General features: G+C 42.6%; 1 protein-coding gene across 9 annotated transcripts in view; it reads right to left on the bottom strand.

Moving 5' to 3' along the window:
- The window catches only part of b4galnt4a (beta-1,4-N-acetyl-galactosaminyl transferase 4a), a 148744-nt gene that overhangs the window by 91658 nt on the left and 39018 nt on the right, over positions 1 to 18068 (bottom strand). For all 9 annotated transcript variants that reach the window (XM_044357921.1, XM_044357916.1, XM_044357917.1 and 6 more), the window contains one exon: positions 906 to 1018. In XM_044357921.1, coding sequence (XP_044213856.1) covers positions 906 to 1018 — 113 coding nt within the window. The remainder of the gene's footprint in view (positions 1 to 905; positions 1019 to 18068) is intronic.

Genomic DNA, 18068 nt, shown 5'->3' with positions numbered 1-18068 from the left:
CAGCAACTGTACAGCTTCCTTTGTTGTCAAGGTAATGAGAGCAGTTTATCATCATTCACATTTTTACAGTCTTTGTTTTGTGGAGGTATTTTGATGATGATGATGTTTAACTTATTAGTGTGATGATTCAGGTTATATACATATGATATTTATCTATCAATAATACAATTTTGAATATTCAGGTTGTTGCACTGTAATAAGCCCGCATCATGGGAAACTGGACTGTGCAGTGTGGTGTAACTAACATACTGTAATGTGTCTCCACTGGCACATGTGTTGAATGGCCACACATAGGCAACTTCTGTAATGATGGTTCTGACCAGTCACCATGACTATTATAACAGTAACATGACTAGCTAATGTGTTGATGTTTGTTAGACTGCTGTAAAACACGTTCGCTCTTTTTCCTTCAACTCTGTCAATCCTTCATGCTGTATATTATATTGTGATACTGGTCAGATATTTGCTATAGTGCAGGCAAAGGGATCACAAGCAGGAAAATTCAACCTAAACAATGGCACCCACTTCCACTTCAAGTTTAAACAGGAAGTTAAAAGACAAAACAACGGATTTGGAGTGCTTCCTTATTAATGAAATGCATGAGGTCAATAGAGGGAAAGGACTGTCTTTTGGGGCTCCGGCAGAATGGAGCCATAATCATTGGGTGCCCAGAGACCAAAGCTCAAAGTTTTTGATGATAATTATGATCCAGACTGTGATTGTTGAAGCCCTGATGAGCTCCTTCACACATACATGAGCAATAAACCTCATTACTGCTTAATCAAAGGGATGTGGGTGCAGCAGGTACGTGTGCTTAGGTAGTGATATCCTATTAATACTCTGTCCAGAGTGGTGAGACAGAAATGAAGACAGCTAGCAAACATGCAAAAAAAAGAAAGACTCACTGCTGCCTCGTCCTCCCTGCTGTCGCTGGTGTCCTCACTCTTGTGGTGGCCGGCTGAGGAGCGAGTGTCCCTCTTGCGGCTGGCGTCTGTCCCCTCCGTCTGTCTCTCTCCATCTGAGCCAAGGTGAAAACATGGACACTGCTCAGAAAGCCAGCAAGCACAATTATCATCACTCCTATCATTGTCATGATCTTCATCTCCATTTTAATCATCGTAATTAATAGCGTCATTGTCATTCAGATCTCTATCATTATCCTCATCACCAATAGAATCGTTGTAATTATGCATATCTTCAGTATTATCATCATTATGGTCAACAATAATTTTGAGCTATCACTCATTTGTCTTCCTACTGAGCCTATGTACTGTAATCAAAACCAGATAAAAGTTTCCAGAGAAAAGGGGATTAAATGGGGGAAAAAAAAGAGATGTAATTGGAAAAGCGAAAAGAGACAAGAGAGACTAAAAACTGGTCCGGAAGCGAAACGTGGAGGGGGGTGAGGAGGGTGGGGAAGGAGGGGGGTGGGGGGTTAAAAATAAAAAGGAGATAGAGAAATGGAGAGGCATAAAGAATAGCTTTTTTTTGCTGCGAAGTGGAGCTGTTAGGATGCTGTCATGCCACAGATGGATTATGGGAGTTTTGCTGCACAATGATGACAGTTGCCTTGGCCGGGAGAGAACAACCAGAATTTAAATCCACTCATTACGAGTCTGTGTGTTTGTGTGTGTGCATGCAAGAGTGTATCTTTGTGTGTCCGTCACAGAGCATATGGTCAAAATTGCCATCTCTCTGTGCTGCCAGCAAAAAGGCACGCACGTACATACACACACATACACACACATACACACACACACAGACACACAGAGACACACAGACATACACACACACACACACACAGAGTCATGGATGATTAAGCCGGAGCACAATTCAATACAGAGCAGTAACAGGATATTCGACACTTTATGAGTGCCTGGTTATTTGGAGTTACAAGGACCAAATAGACACTCATGAGGTTTCCTATAAGGGTTTCTACCTCTGCAGAGTTCATATAAAAAAGGGAATCCATACCCTATTCACTCCAATCTCTTTATTTGTATTGCATTGCATTCGATCCCATTTGGCTGACATGGTTCACGAATGTGCGACATCGCTGCAGCTCGGATGGGCTGCCATAAAAGGTGGCGCCTGTGCCATTGACTCCTTCATAAAAAGCGTGGTGTTCCAAATGCATTACAGTGAAAGTGGTTCATTACTGTCTGCTGAGCAATGGCGGCTGTAGCGTACGCACATGCATACAGCCACACACGCACTCACACACCCACGCGCACACACAAGGGGATGGATTGTGATTAAAAGACAGAGTGGGGAGAACGGGTGCCTATAAAGCATAATGAGGGCTAATGGTTTTCCAATATGTCCCCTTAACAATGAGTCTGAGTGGGCTGAATTGGATGGGGTGGGGGGGCTTTGGGGGAAAGTGGTGTGTGTGTGTGTGTGTGTGTGTGTTAGTGTGGTTGATCTTTGAGCAGGTTGATGCGGTCAAGGGGAAGAGGAAGACAGATAGGTGTACTTGTGCATGCTCACTCATCATTCATGTACAGAGACAGAGAAGTGACATTAGAAAATACAACCAAAAAACAATCAAAACATGCAATCAAACACACGAAATAAAAGAAATTCTAACAGAAGTCTTTTTTTTTTTCCTCTTGTACAGCTGCATCCCAGGAAAGTCTCGAGCAAACATAATCTGTGTTGATGATTTGTTTTCCTCATTTGTTTGGATATCATCTTGCCTGTCTCTCTCCATTCCCTCTGCAATTTCACTGATTCCAGACAACTGTAATAAAAAAAAAAATCTGCTTTGATCTGAGAAATCTTCGCCTTTTGCTGAATAAAGGAAACAGAGGAGGAAAAATGGCCATGTGCCGATTGCCAGGAAAGCATTTCCTTTCAAACCGTTCCCCATCTTTCTCTCTGATTGTGTGAGGGTATAAAGTACTGTGTTGTATGTTTTCCCACTCTTGTCCACTTAGGACAAAGAGCACTGGAAAGGTCAGCCTGACAAAAAAAGGGGGAAAAAAAAAAACCAATGACAGTCCAGGAAGCTTTCAGTGATTGCCATTTCCATGTCAAACTCCAGCCACTTGAGCCACAGGAACCGTGCTGTAAAAGCCGTCAACTCGACATGGACAGTCTAAGTATGGCCTCCGGGGTCTATCAAAGCTCTGCCAGATCAAAGAGCAAGCACCAAAGAGTAGCCGTCCTGAACTTCGTCTCACTTCAAGCCTGACTCCCCTGCCATTGTTGAGCCAAATATAGCGAGGCACTTCAACTTCCACGTTTTGATCTTACTATGTAACTAAAAGCTCTTTTGTCAAAACTTCTAAAGGTAGAATTCAGTAGTTCAGTAATGTTTGAATGTTCAGGAAACTCTAGTATATAAATTACATTAAAAATACACCATTAAAAGCCCTAAATGTCAAAATAACACATCAGAGAAACACAAAAGCATATGGTATTGTAATTAGTATATAACAAATTACCCAAAATCACCCAAATAGCAGTTGAATGGCAAAATAATTTCTTTATGCTTTGTAATTCATCTCCTGCTTTATTTTGCTGTTTATTTTTGTTCTTCCTCTGAGTAAACACCGCATGAGTCACTGCATGATTCAACTGGCAGCACATCTCCATTTAACCGTTTATCTCAGACTATTATGAGCAGGCAATGCACCAGGGAGCGAGGTGAGCCTCCCCTTTGTCTCGCATCATTTATATAAGTGATTACCTTTAATATCAATGAGCACGCAGAGCATAAAGACCTCTTATCAATTCTACCTGGAAATTAAATGAGTGACAGAAAAAGAAAAAATAGTTAAATAGCGTATATCTGTGAATAATAAAGGGATTTTTATTATATATCATACTTAAATGTCCTCAACAAACAAACCTTGCACCTTCACATTCACAATAAAAGCTGATGAGAATGAATGGCATTTTGTATGCATGATATATAGTATATTCAAGTTGTATAGATGGTCAAACCAACAGTCAAAGCCATCTGAGCTTCCCTTAATACCCTCCATAAGTAGAGAAAAGATTAACAACATAACGTGCGACAGAAAGAAAATCATCTATAGAAACATCAGTCTGGTGGCAGAAAGCAGTCCACCAACATTTGGAGGCAACCAAAGAATTCACTTCCAAATAATTTCACTTCTTTTTCAGGTCCCTCAATCACTGTCTCTAGAAGAGAGAGAATATTTTTTGTCTTACTTGAGAAAATAAAAATGAAAATACAACGAAAGTACAACATGTGTCTCTGCACCCTATGCAGGGCTGTAGAGGAATATATGTAATGTAGAAGAATGCTATTTTTGTAGTTTATAGTTACATTTAAAATCACCAAGAGTCCCTTTATACGGATAAGTGTTTGAAATTTTGAAAAAGAACATTCGCTGTTAATATATTCTTCTAATAAATTCTTCAACAATCCCAAAAGGAGAAGATAATGAGAACTGCAAAGCACTTGTAGAGTGTGTGTGTGTGTGTGTGTGTGCATGTGTGTGTGTGTGTGTGTTGGAACACTTGTGGACAAATGTTCAAACATTTTTTGCCAACATATCCCTTAGCACTCTTTAAAAGACTGTGTATGTGTGTCCTGACTGGAAGTATGCATGCATGTGTGGACATGTGCTTATTTGCAGCTTGTCAGATAGGAAGCTGTGGTGCTGCAATGGGAATGAATCATAAATAATTTTTCTGTGGGTTCTTCTGTGGTGAATCAGTCCTACAAACCGGGAGGTTAGCTCTTTCATCCTACGCTGGGACTGTAATTCCCCTAAGTAACTAGCATGCATTGCCTTCATTCACTCATGGACTATGCAAAGTTAAAAAAGTACTGTGAGACCAGGATGAACTGAAGCTCAGACTCCTTTTCCACCTGGCCTTTACTTTCACATGTAGACCATGACGCAGCAGCAGTCGGTCCCAGCCCCTGGACTGTGACGGGTCTTCCTCCAGCCTCCGTGCCGCCTCCAATGAAGCAACGAAGAGCTGGCTGGCAGGTTAATGGAAGCCAATTGACTACGAGCTCCGCCACCAGCAGGAGACCAAGTGGAATGCTAATCATTTAGCAGCTTCCTCTCTTATGTTCTGCCTATCTGTTCATATCCCCCGGTCCTAAAACAGCAGCACTATTTCACTGCGCAGATAAGATGTTGGAGAGCAACTTCTGCAACCTCCAGAGGACAGAGATAGTGACTAGGTTTTGAAGTGTTTTGCAGATTACGTCTGTGACAGAGTGTATTAAAAAAACACAGTAAACAGGAGTCTTATCCACGGTTGATAATCTGTAGATGGAGACGTAGATTGTGGGAAACTTTCACCAGCTTCCTTTACTTCTGAGAAATGAGTAATAAGTTCACCTTACCTTTCTGCCCTTTTAAAACTAATGATATTCTAAACTCTACAGCTTTCAACCAACTGAGACAGGCTCTCATGGCTCTGTGGATATATATATATATATATATATATATATATATATATATATATATATGTGTGCGTGTGTGTGTGTGTGTGTGTGTATACTATATACTGTGTGTGTATTTCAGTGTGTTTGCATGCATACAATATATGCCTATGTGTGGCACGTGCATGCATGTGCGTGTTCTTGTTTCTCATTTTATCTTTGAACAAGACTGACAACAACTGTTTCGCTTCACTGCGAGGTGGTGCTCCACTGTATGTTAAGTGATAGACAGGATGGTGATACAGCAGAATGCTAATCACAGAGTCAAAGAAGTGAGTGCAGCAGGAGCTACACGCATGAGAACGAAGGACACTTAGAAGAGAAAAGGGGTGAAAATTGAACCCTACAGAGGACTTAACTGAGGTGTTTAAGTAGGAGGAGTTGAGTTTGAACACATATGACAAATCCTCGTCATAACAAATGAAATAATAATGTGTTTGGGAGCCCTCTGGATCTGTTCCACGTAATAGCCCCTCTGGTAAACAGGGGGAAATAATAGCACACAGTCAAACACAGCAACTCACAGTGGTTACAGAACAATGCCACTGGTCATTATCACAATTTATTTGCCGCCCTACATGGTCTCCTTTGAAAGGGCGCAGGCAAACACGCTTATACTCAACGGTAATAAAGGACTACCAACAGCAACACAAGCAGCGAAAAATGCTTTAAATATATCCTTCCCAGTTACAGATACACATCCGAATGTACAGATAAAGGTTAGGTTACAAATCTATTTGTTCTTGTGGTTGACATTCAAAGTAGATACTTCTAGGGCCGCAACCAATTATTTTCTTTTTTTTTTATTTAATCAATTCATCCTTAAAGTGGCAGCAGGATGGCTCAGAGGTTAGCACTGCTGCCTCACAGCAAGAAGGTCCTGGGTTTGAACCCCAGCCGTCCCAGGACATTTCTTTGCAGAGTCTGTATGTTCTCCCCGTGTTTGTGTGGGTTTCCACCAGGTGCACCATCAAAGACATGTATGTTAGGGTTAATACTCCCATCAGTGCTCCTGACCAAGGCACTGGCAAAAGAACTGGAGTTGGTCCCCGGCTGCTGCACTGCGGCTGCCCACTGCTTCTAGTGTGAGTATATAGGATGCAGAGGATAAATTTCCCCCAGTGATCAATAAAGTACTTCTTCTTCTTCTTCTTAAATCCATAAAATGTCCATTATAATTTCTTTGAGCCCCAAGTGATACTTGTTCTATCGAACCAGCAGTCCCAAAACTAAAGATATTCAATTATAGCAAATATTCCTCATATTTTAAAGGCTTATAAAATGTTGGTGGTTAAATTATATATTTGCCAAAAAAACAAGTAACTAAATAAGACGTATTTACTGGAAACAGTCCTCAGGTATTTGGTCCATGCTGACTCAATACCGTCTTGCAATTCCAGCAGATTTTCCAGCAACAGTTTTATACTCGAAACCTATTCAATCTCATCCAAAAGACGCTTTATTGGATTAAGACTCGAATACTGCACAGGCCAGCGGAACGAAAATCAAGAATCCCATAGAGGGAGGAAGAAGAGACAAAAGAGTTACAGGGAGAGTGGGCGAGTCCACAGCAACAGCGTGCTCTGTGTAAATTATTGACGGGGCCTCTGCCCGCTCTTTTCCTCTACTCACCGAGTACACTGTGACTCCATCCCCCCACCCCACCCCACCTCCTCTCCCTCCATTGAGGAACAAGATTAAAGATGCATGGGATGACGAAAAACAAGAGGCTTCAGCTTTTAAGAACACAAGGGCGGGAGAAAGACAGGGAGATTAAGTGAGAGGGGGACAGGGTGAAAGGGTGGAGAATACGAGAGGGTACAGGGGAAGAGATGAAATTGGAAGTCAAGGCAGAGAGTGGCACGCTGGAGGAGACAGTGAGAGAAACTTGAGTGGGATGCAAGGACAAGAGGGAGTAAGAGAGACAATAGAAGAAGAAGAAGTTGTGACCACAGGGACGGAGCCTACCATTTCCCATTCGCTCACATGTTCACTCATTCAATCACTCATTACTCAGTCAGCCATTCACTGATTGACTTAGTCACTCACTCATTCACTCTCGATCCATAATCCCTCTCTCTCTCTGCGATGCATTTACAATACACTCTACTACTTTTTACAAGCACAGAGCTTATTAAGTTTTACAAGGCTCGTGGCTTTTTCCTCTGCAATCGCGCATGACATTATAAGACATGGCTGACATAAGGCAATGGAGAATGTCAAAATGATGGGCCTGTATAGTTTTTTAACGACTCTTTTAGGCACAAGAGCAAAGCATTCATGCACACACACACACACACACACACACACACACACACACACGCAGGGTGGCATGGCAGGGGGCAGCGTATGTGTAGCGGGCTTCACAAGGGCTGTGCTGGCCAAATGGAGCTAGCTAATTATAGCAAATAAACTGTACTGATCTGTGCCATTAGCCAGTCAGTAATGAAGAAGAGTGGAGGGCCGCCGTGACACTGATGAATAGGCCTGGCTCTGAGTGCTGCACTCCCCGGCCTTTAGTTCGGCTCCAACAACACAGCCTTCTGAGGAAAAGTGCGGGTGCATTAAGACAAGAGGCATAACAAGGCTTTGGAGATGAGATAAATAGAATCAAAGAGACTGTGGCATAGAGAGGCATGGAAAGACACAGATAGAGATGGAGATAAGTTGATGGGAGAAGCGACAGAAAGTGGAGTGAATGTGAGCTTGTAGGCCTGTGGGTGTGTAGGGCAGCGAGAGAGAGAGAGAGAGAGTGAGATGGCAGAGATGCTTAATGTGCTGTAATATGGGTCAGGGGCAAAGAGGTCCCACTCTCTCTCTCACTCTTCTACCCTCTCCTCTAAGCTCCCGCAATGTTTTGCACTCCACTAACAGCTCACTAAAGCCGCCACTTAGGAAAATTCAAATAACAAAAAAACAAAATACCTCGGATGGAGACAAACATAAAATCAGAGCCCCAAGGCCCGGTGCACGCAAAGATTAATAGACAGCCTGAAAGAAAATGGAATGACCTCATTGCAGTGCCGGGCTCCGATCACACACACACACACACGCGCTCACACATGCTCTTGCATGCAACCACGCACATACGCACACACTCATATGTAGAGGGTATTGTTTTGAAGCAATTTTAATGAATAGAATCAATTAAACACTTGCATTTCAGAGTAGATGAGCTTGGCAATGAACTGGCATTAGTGTGAGGTCTGCTGGATTCACAGCGAAAGCCGGTGTGTGAAAAGCTGCTCGTGTTCGTAACATCTATGAGTACAATTATGCAAGTCAATCTTTGGCTTTCTATTTATGCATATTTATCACTGCTTACAATATAATGATCTTAGAGTGTAGAAAGTGCAATTAAGAAGCTGTAATTAAAGCAGCGGTGAAAGCCAGGAAGTGCCTACTACTTATCTCTAGACTACCTGGACTCCAGTGGGTTTAAATCTGACTTGCTCTCGACTCAAAGCTTGAAACTAAATATTATCCGCTCTTGAGGTTTTTACACTCATCTGACAATTAGCAGATAAACAGGGCCTAAGAGGTGACGCCTTAAAGCTGACATTAAATCACTAGACAAACTGGGTATTCTGCATCATTGATAAATTTTGCCTTCTATCCTTGGCTGAGTGTGGGATAGATCTTTTTAAGAGCTAGTTAGCTGGCAACTCAGGTCATGTTGGACACACAGTTAAAAAAAAAAAAGGACCTGACATATTTCTGTCAATCTCCCATCTAGTTGGTATTTGGCCACAGGCTGTGGAGCAAAACAGTCTGATCCCTCCGTGACCTACAAGCCCACCCTGCTCACCTTTAAATGGCTGTCTGCCTCTACCCATCTCCTCCTGCTACTTAGTGCTCAAAGCTTCTGTGAACTCCAGCAGCTGTCTAGAGGTCTGCTTTGGCCCTACACTGGGTTGCCATGGAGACAACGAGAGTGCAAAATGGAAACATTTCCATCATGTTCAATGACACAAGATAGACAGGGCAGACAGAAGCTAGAGAGCCAGAGAATGAAAAAAAAAGAGGAGAGGAAGTTATGGCGAAGGATGTACCGATTACATTTTCTTTGGCTGATTCTGTTTTTTTTTTAAAGCCTCACCAGCCGATACGGATTTTCTTTAGTTTGATATAATTAACAGCCTGCAATAAATAAATAAATAAATAAATTAATTAATTAAAAATGTACCTGTTCTTTAATAAACAACTTAATGGTCTGCATATACAACACTAAACATAAAACAACTTCTCCAAATGCAAACAAAATAACGTGCACCAGGTTACATCACCTTTTTCTACTTTTTCAAATGGAAATAATGTGCAGAAGGTTACAGAACTCATGACTTATATTATTTTTTTCTACAGTATAGAAGTCCCACACAGCAGACAATCTATTTCTGACCAGCTTTTTACAAGTACACTTGTCCAAAAGAACAGAGCAAATAAGGAAATTGACCATATACATACAATAGAAAACACACTGTTGAACACTGGAGGGAGTAAAAACTTTCTGTTCTACATGCCCGTTGAAGAACGCTTAATGTTATTAAAATGATCTCTCATGAAAACAGGGAGAGTTTTCCCAGAGTTTGGCAACGCTCTTGATAGGTGATAGGTGAAATTCCTATTTTCTTTTGAGATTACGTAAAGAGGCCGACTGACCTGCTCTCTTTGGCAGACGGGTGCTCCAGCTGCAGCGCACTTACCATCTGGGGGGAGGTCGCAGTGGGGGAGAAACCTGACTATGCACAAGTGCATGTATACAGAGATTTTGAGTATAATCAGTGTGAGGTAACATAACCTGGTTACTCTCAATTATCGGGTTTCTTGTCTGCATGTTAACGTACTGATGTTCTCGCTGGTCAGCGCAGCCACAGTGCAAAGCCAGATCGGCTAATACAATCGGCTTTATAGTCAGAAAGACCTGCCGGTTCCGGTCTGAGCTGATCAGGCGTAAAATCGGCCAGTTTCAATCGCTGGCTGATCAATCAGTGCACCCCTAGTTATAGCAGCCACTTACAAAGGGGCAGCGGCAGTGGCTAGAGCAGATGAACTTTATCCAGGAAACACATACATACAAACACAAATGCAAATAACCTCAACTCTCTCTCTTTTAGGATGCCTTCATGTGTCTGTATATTATATGTGCATCAGTGCATATTCTCACATACAGGCTAAAAGTGTCCCTGAGTTCTCAGTCTCCAGGGTGTTAATTGAGCCCCTGAGAGGAAGTGTAAAGACCCATACAGTACGAACACACTCACACAAACTGCTAAACAATACCCGTTGACAGTGACACCCACAGGCAGCTGCTCCAATCACAGTAGAGGAGATAAGGAGGCTACTAGGAGCCACAGCAGAACCACAACTGTCACAGCTGATGTGTCACCGGGGAAGGAATTAGAGTGAGCACGCAGAGGTTGCACGCTTCCTGAGCCCCCTCGCTCATTAGCATACATTTGTAAACAAAGAAACAGAGGCGACAAGGGCCTAGGTGCTAGGCTAACACGCTGTCACGCCATTAGCAAGAGTCAGAGCTGAACAGAGCATCTAAATGAGGTGAGAGCGCTAGAGGAGACCTTTCTGTGATAATTCATTCATCTTCTCCGCTCCTGACAGCTGAGCTGCCGCGCTGGGAGACAATGAGAGAGGTGCCGGCGGTGTCTGCACCAGGCCTGCATCCAAAAAAACTTACACTAGATAAACTTGAGAGTCGAGGCCCGGCTTTGAGTCTCAGGGCGCCGAGCTACGTGAGCCAGAAACAGGAAAAAAAAAGACACTTTTCTGGTGGGAGCAACAAAAAAAAGAAGAGACAGAAGTGTCAGAATAATGAAAGAAGAGGAGAAAAATGGAGAGTTTAGCTATGCTTCACTAGAAGATGGAGACAAATAGTATTTCTGAAACCTCGAAACGCTTGAGACAAGACTGACCCCCAAATAACCTTACTCTGTTTACCACCTCGCTCTCCCTTTTTTGTCTCACTCACAATGCACCTTTCCCCCTTCCTTTTTTCTCTCTTTGTTGTCTAGCGTGCACTTCCTCTTCTACATATCTTTTATCCCCCCCCCTCCCCCTCTTTTTTACACTCTACTTCTGTCATTCATCTTGTTCTCCTTTTCTTTTCCTTTTCTTCTCTTCTCCTCTCAGTCACCCTCTGTGGCTGTCTGATGTTGTTTCCGTGTCGGACCCCCGGTGTGGTCATTATCCTCCACCGAGTATCTGATTACTATCATCCGTAGGAGTCGTTGCTTTCCTGATCATATCACCTGTGTGCTGAGAGAAAGAGAGATAGAAGAAGGGTGGTGAAGTCAGGAGGACAGACATAAAGGCGAGAACAAGGGCCAAAAAAAAAAGAAAAAGGGGTAGTGGTGGTGAGGGGTAACAATAAAAGATGAAAGACAGGAGGAGGAAAGGAGGACAGAGGAAGGGGGGGAAACTCAAAAGAAAAGGAAAAGGTGATATGTTACATACAAGGGTGGGGGAGGAAAAGGAGGTGGGAGAGGAGGAGGAGGAGGACAGAAACAATAATAGCCTTGTCTTATCACTGTACAGTGATAAATTCCCTTCTCGTCGGGGAGCCTGTGCCCCGGCTGGGGTCAGGCCTGATGACAAACCACCTCCACACTGCACTGCGGCCCTGGCTATTTATGATCAGGACTCTTATACGAGCACAGCCAAGGAGCCAGCTGGGCCTCAATTCGTCTTGGGTCGGTGTCATCACTCCTGGGACCCAGTGACAACCTCAAATGGGCCACTCTGTCACGTCCCATCATCCCCTTCCTCTACCCTCACATCTGACAGCCACTTCAGCACATCATCCTCTGGTTACTGGTGATAACTCAGTATTGTGATCGATCTCTGTGCGTCAACTAGCCACACGTGACAGCAGCTGATACAGAGAAACGAAAGAAAGAAAGAAAGTCTTTGTCTTTCGTATTTGTATTTCTGTATTTTTTTTTACTCTGTGGGACTCATTTGGAAAAAAAGATGATGTCATGTTAATTTATGCACCGATGACAATTTCGCAAGATTTGAATCAGAATCTGATGACAGTTGGGAAATTGTTTGGTTCTGTTGCCAGACGACTGTCAATCAAATCTGATCAAGTCCTGATCAAACACTTTAGCTCAGTTTTGGAGAATGACACACTTAAATAATAACTAAGGATGTTATTGTCTGAATTTTAACTTATTTAGACATTAATATTTACGTTATAGAGAGGCACTCCAGCTGTGTACCATCACTCTATTTTGAATTCTTATAGCATATAGCAAGTTGATTTGTAAACTCTTTTCTCCCCACACTCTAAACCCTGTGATATATCTTGTGCACTCATCAGTTTCCTGATGTAAAACCAAAAAAAAAAAAACCTGTGTATTTATAAACATCAAAGCCATCAAGCAGGATGAGACTGTTGAGTGAAAAAAACTGGAAGGAAATAAATAAAACTAACACTGCATGTTGGTCTCTGAGTAATTGGGAAGGCAATCTGACAGCTCCACTTTCATTTTTATGGGATCGTCATGGGAGATGGCATAGCCAGGGTGAGTAGAGGGTGCAACAAAATCATTTTAATGTGCTTAATTGAACAGATGCCGGTATTGTTCAGTGTTTGAGCATAGACAAGGCCTCAATCTATGCATTTTTCAACTGATTCACAATGTGTCCAGGAATGGTATGGGAATAACTCAGGCGTCTGTGTCTCACTGCTTGGCAACCTTCTTAATGAAAAAACAAGCACACACACATCAAAGAATAAATTGGCTAGACGGTGACTGACAGATGTAAGATCCAAAACCAATTCAGCTGTGTTGCTATGTTGCAAATGTTTTATTGGTTCCAGTGTTTCCCCAGGTTGACCGAGCGGCACACACGCTTTCAGAGACATGTTTTGGAATGACTGTACAGTATATCATTGGTATCATTGGTCATGATGAACAACCAGGGTGTAAAATTAACTTTTTGTCCACCGGCCAAATGGCTAGTGATCATTCAAATTTTACCAGCCACTCAATAAATTACTATTGTTTTTTTGGCTGGTGAGTGAAGCACATCTACCAGTCACTTGCATATTTTACCAGCATTTGGCTGGTGGCTGTTGCTAATTTTGTGCCCTGTGAACAAAAACGTAATCAGAAGCTAAATATATAATTCAGAATAGGGTAGTTATCTATCTCCACACTTGGATGTTATATCACTTTATATTCTCTTTTCTTTTCTTTTTTGCATTCCTCAGAGAATTATGAAAACAACAACAATTAAAATACAGATCTGTAAAGTGTATTGTTGTGTACATCGTCCCACATAACCTTATGCAGTCCAACATCGACCCCTAAACCAAGTAAACAAATAAAAACACACGCAGCTCCTGCACGTACAGTATTTACTGTACACCTTTGTAAACACAGAAATTATACAACGTTGTACAAACAAAGACTAGCTTTCTCATTCTGTGTAATGAATGGGAGGGAAGCTAACAACTAATGTTGGGCAGAGATATGAACCAGCACTCTGCTCTCCTCATGGTGTACCAGAGTCTGTGGACCCTTGCAGTCGTCTCCCTGGGCAACCAGTCATTTACCCTGTAGGAGGATTTAACATTGAAAACCATCGCCTTGGGCAACCACGTTGACCCGAGCATGAGCTGGAGGCAGAGAAACATATTTCAATCTGTTACCCTTAGCAACACTCCCCACCGCACTATCCTCTTGTCAGTGTACACACCTACTGTAGAGCCAAAACAAGACCTCCCCTGAGCCGTGAGCTTGTATTAACCTGACAGAATCTCTCCATCCTCTTTCTTTCGATCGCTGTAGCGTTCTCCCTTTCTGCTCCTGAATTTTATGGTTTAACTTTGTTTCATCTCTATCTTTACAGATATAGTCTTAAAGTTACTGAATAAACATGACAGAGCTAGTCAGTATACTGTATGAACATTAAATCATACCATGTAATGAGAATATATAGTACTTGGCATCCAAACATCATAATAGTACTTAAATGTTGTCTTTTCCTGATATCAAGGCTGCACATCCAATAACTGAAACGATTTTGTCAGATTAGTCAGTTTAAGCAGAGTGAAATCAACAATAACTGTGGATACAATGATCTCTTCGGTTATGATATGAATATTTATTTTAATAAATAGATTCATTCACAAAAATGTTAGTGTACAATCTTGAAGGTCCACAAAATATTATTCTTCAAAGGACAAGTAGGGATTCAAGGACAACTTTGCCACGTTTGAAATCGTAGCTTCTGCTGATCAATGAAGTCATAGGGTAACACCGTCTTGCAAGTAAGACTACCTATCATTCACTGATCTGACACATTTTAATAGGCATTACACTGTCTTTAGGGCTCACTTCTATCCAATTACGCTATCTGCCTATTTCAAGCAGGCTCCTGAGGAGCGATCAGTGCAAGCCAAAGGAGAAGGAACATGAAGGAAGTCTGTTCAGTAGTGGAGTGCTGCAGCAAGATAGAAAAAGACCGTCGCTTGCTAAAGACAAAAGCCCATTCTGCTTTGTGTGGGTTGCAGGACGGCTCAGTGAAAATGTGTTCTCTGAAGCAAGCTATGCAAAAGACACAAGACATTCAATTGTCATGCCAGACAACACGGCAGTGTAGGAAGCGGGAGGGCGTACACGGATGGAGCATTTGCCGTTCTGTTGTTGTTGCGAAACACATCTACTATGCATGAGGAACAGTGGAGCAAAGAGGGCAGAGGACACGGCGCAAGCGGAGGCTGTGTGTAGGTAGATAAGAATGACGGGGACAGAAAGACAGACACATGTTACGCACACATGCACAGTATGCACTTGCACTCAGCAAACATACAGTGCAAATACAGAGAACTCTTTATACCAAATAATTTATGCACAATTAAACTTGACAAATATACATTGTAGAGGAGAGGAACAGTGAGTGATTAAGGCAGCGGGCAGGATAATACTGAGAGAGAAAGACAAACCGAGAGACAGACAGTGGGAGGCATGAGCGGAGATGAATAGTAAGAGACAGAAGAAGGAGGAAGCGGCTGAAGGGGCGAGACAGGAAGAGAGACGAGAGGACAGTGGCAAAAGTAATGAGATGAGAAAGAGGGTGACCTTAATCAAGCACTCGCTAGAATGTACACGTGCGTGAACACGCGTAGACACATATACATACATATACACGCACACACAAAAAAAATACCATCAAACCTGGCGGGTGTGTGTTTGCACAGCAGTACTCTCTGTTTCATTACAGGCCCATTTCCCCCACCTAATACCCATACAGGAGCTGGCGATAAGGAATGTACACACTCTCCTCTGTACACAACATCTCATTTGAGCAGAGGAAATTGGAAAGAAGAAGAGAAAGGAGAAGAGCGCAGAGAGGTGAGAAGGACAGCAGATGAGGGGTAAAAGGACTGGACGGAGGAGAGGAGGATGGCAGCGAGCGAATGAATGTTTGCCAGAGCAGAGATAAGCCTGGTCCACATCGCGCAGAGGCAAAGGTGTGAGTCTGAGATTGGGGGATGAGTAGAGAAAGGAAGGATGAGGAGTGGTGCGTAGGTGAGGAAAAAGGGAAAGGGAAGAGAGGGAGAGTGGACGGAGTGGTAACTGGAGGTAAAAGAACATGCTGAGGGATGCAAAAGAGCAGCAGAACTAATTTTCCAGCACGTTTCTTTAACATTTCTCAGCAGCGGGATGGGAAATGGGGAGGACTTCAGAATCAAAGGCAAAGAGTTTTTGATGGAGAAAGCAATCACGTAGGGGTATGAGAGAGACAGACAAGACATAGATAGAAATGGATGCAACACCAACTCCAGTAAAACTCCTTGAGGCTGAAAGGAAATAAAAACAAGTGGCGATGACGCATACAGAATGGCAAAAAAAAAATAAAAAAATGAACAAGATGCTCATGGCTCAGGCCCCTCATTGTATTGAGGGTGACAAGAAAACACCAGAGAGGGGGAGGGTGACAATATTAATCATAACACAAAATCAAACGAAAATGACTCTAGGCTGTGTCAGGGGATGTGAGTAACACCATAAAACCAGCCAGGAGCAGAGCAATGTCTGCATTAAGGGATCACAGAAATAGAGAGAGAGAGACAGAGAGAGAGAGAGAGAGAGAGGGGCAAAATCTTACTCACTACAGCATCTCTAGCCATAAGGAACATGGCCCAATTTGTATTCATCCGTGCAAACAGGGGCAAACAACCAAGGAGGATAGCAAACACACATGCATACCCTGCAGGGTCCTCGCTCTGGGCATGCAAACACAAATCTATGATACAGTGGGACGGAGTAAAACAAGCATGCAAACACAGGAACACACAACAGACTAGGGAGTCAGATTAAAAATATACATCTTGGTTACTAATGTGTTTTTATTCTTTAAATTCATACTATTCCTTTTAATTTGCAAGTCAAGTCTGTAAGCTGTGAGTATAAATTTAATCTACTGTGTTCACTGCAAATAACAAAAAATGAAATGTGAAAAACATTTTTTTTTGTAAAATTGTACGCTGCAGATGAATGAATTCCAAACAAATCCCATTTCCGTCGTGAGCAGCCTGCACACATCTGTTGCCGCTCAGTGAAGCATCCATCACGGGGCCTAATGGTGGGCCGATACTGTCAAATGCGTACTACTCTGGATGAATGGAGCACCTACTCACCACCTCTGACTGTGCTGGCACTTGACACCAGAAACCAAGTCAAGTTTGCAGAGGATGGAAAGGGCTCGTGATCATGCATCCACACTGGCAGACACATTAATTAAATGCACACACATGTGCACGTACAGCCCACCTGTGTAAGGCAAGGCCAGTTTATTTATATAGCACGTTTCAGCGACAAGGCAATTCAAAGTGCTTTACATAAAATATTAAAAGCATCGAGACAAAGTGCAAAATAAACACACTATAAAAAGAGACTGTATTCGTTTATAATCCACAGCATGTCAGAGATGAATAGAGGAAAGGAGGTAATTGCTAAATCTAAAATCAAGCGCAAAGGGAAAGTGATTTCTCCTGGTAATTTTCTGTTCATGCATGACTGGCCCTTGGGTGAGGCTCCCAACCTCCTGCACTTCCTTTACTGCAAAAACTGAACGGGCAGAAAAAGAAGGGGGGGGGGAGGGGAGGGGGGAGATAACATCTCACTGAGATGCCCTTAGACAATCAGGGAGAGGAGATGTACTGTTATTATCAGAGCTCTACGGCATGATTACTGGCTGAGGCAGCCAATTACATTGAAGCTATGATTGCAATGATTCCCTCTGTGTTTTCTCGGCCAGCTGAAAAGACAAACAACTGGCCGGATGCTCACGGCCAATTGGAACGGTTGATTAAAGAGGCAAAGGAAAGAGGGGAGGCACTGAAATCCTTGATCAAATCTTTGTCGATTTTGTCAAATATGCAGAGGGAGATGGAGAAAGATGGTCTGCTGGTCTTCTGTGTAATTTCAGGGACTTGAGGGAAACATCAGTTCAGCTTGCCATTCATGTTGCATTTAGGCACAATTAGGGAGCAAGAGAGAGGAAGCTTTTTGTCCTCATGCATTAGGCAGACCTTAAGTTATCACTAGCTTAAGAGGATAAAAGTGAATGTAAGTTAGACCACATAGTCTAGATTTGCAGT

This window comes from Thunnus albacares, chromosome 7 (assembly GCF_914725855.1).
Source record: "Thunnus albacares chromosome 7, fThuAlb1.1, whole genome shotgun sequence".
NCBI lineage: Eukaryota > Metazoa > Chordata > Actinopteri > Scombriformes > Scombridae > Thunnus > Thunnus albacares.
Note: the sequence above shows the minus strand (reverse complement) of the source record. Positions and strands in the feature narration are given on the sequence as shown.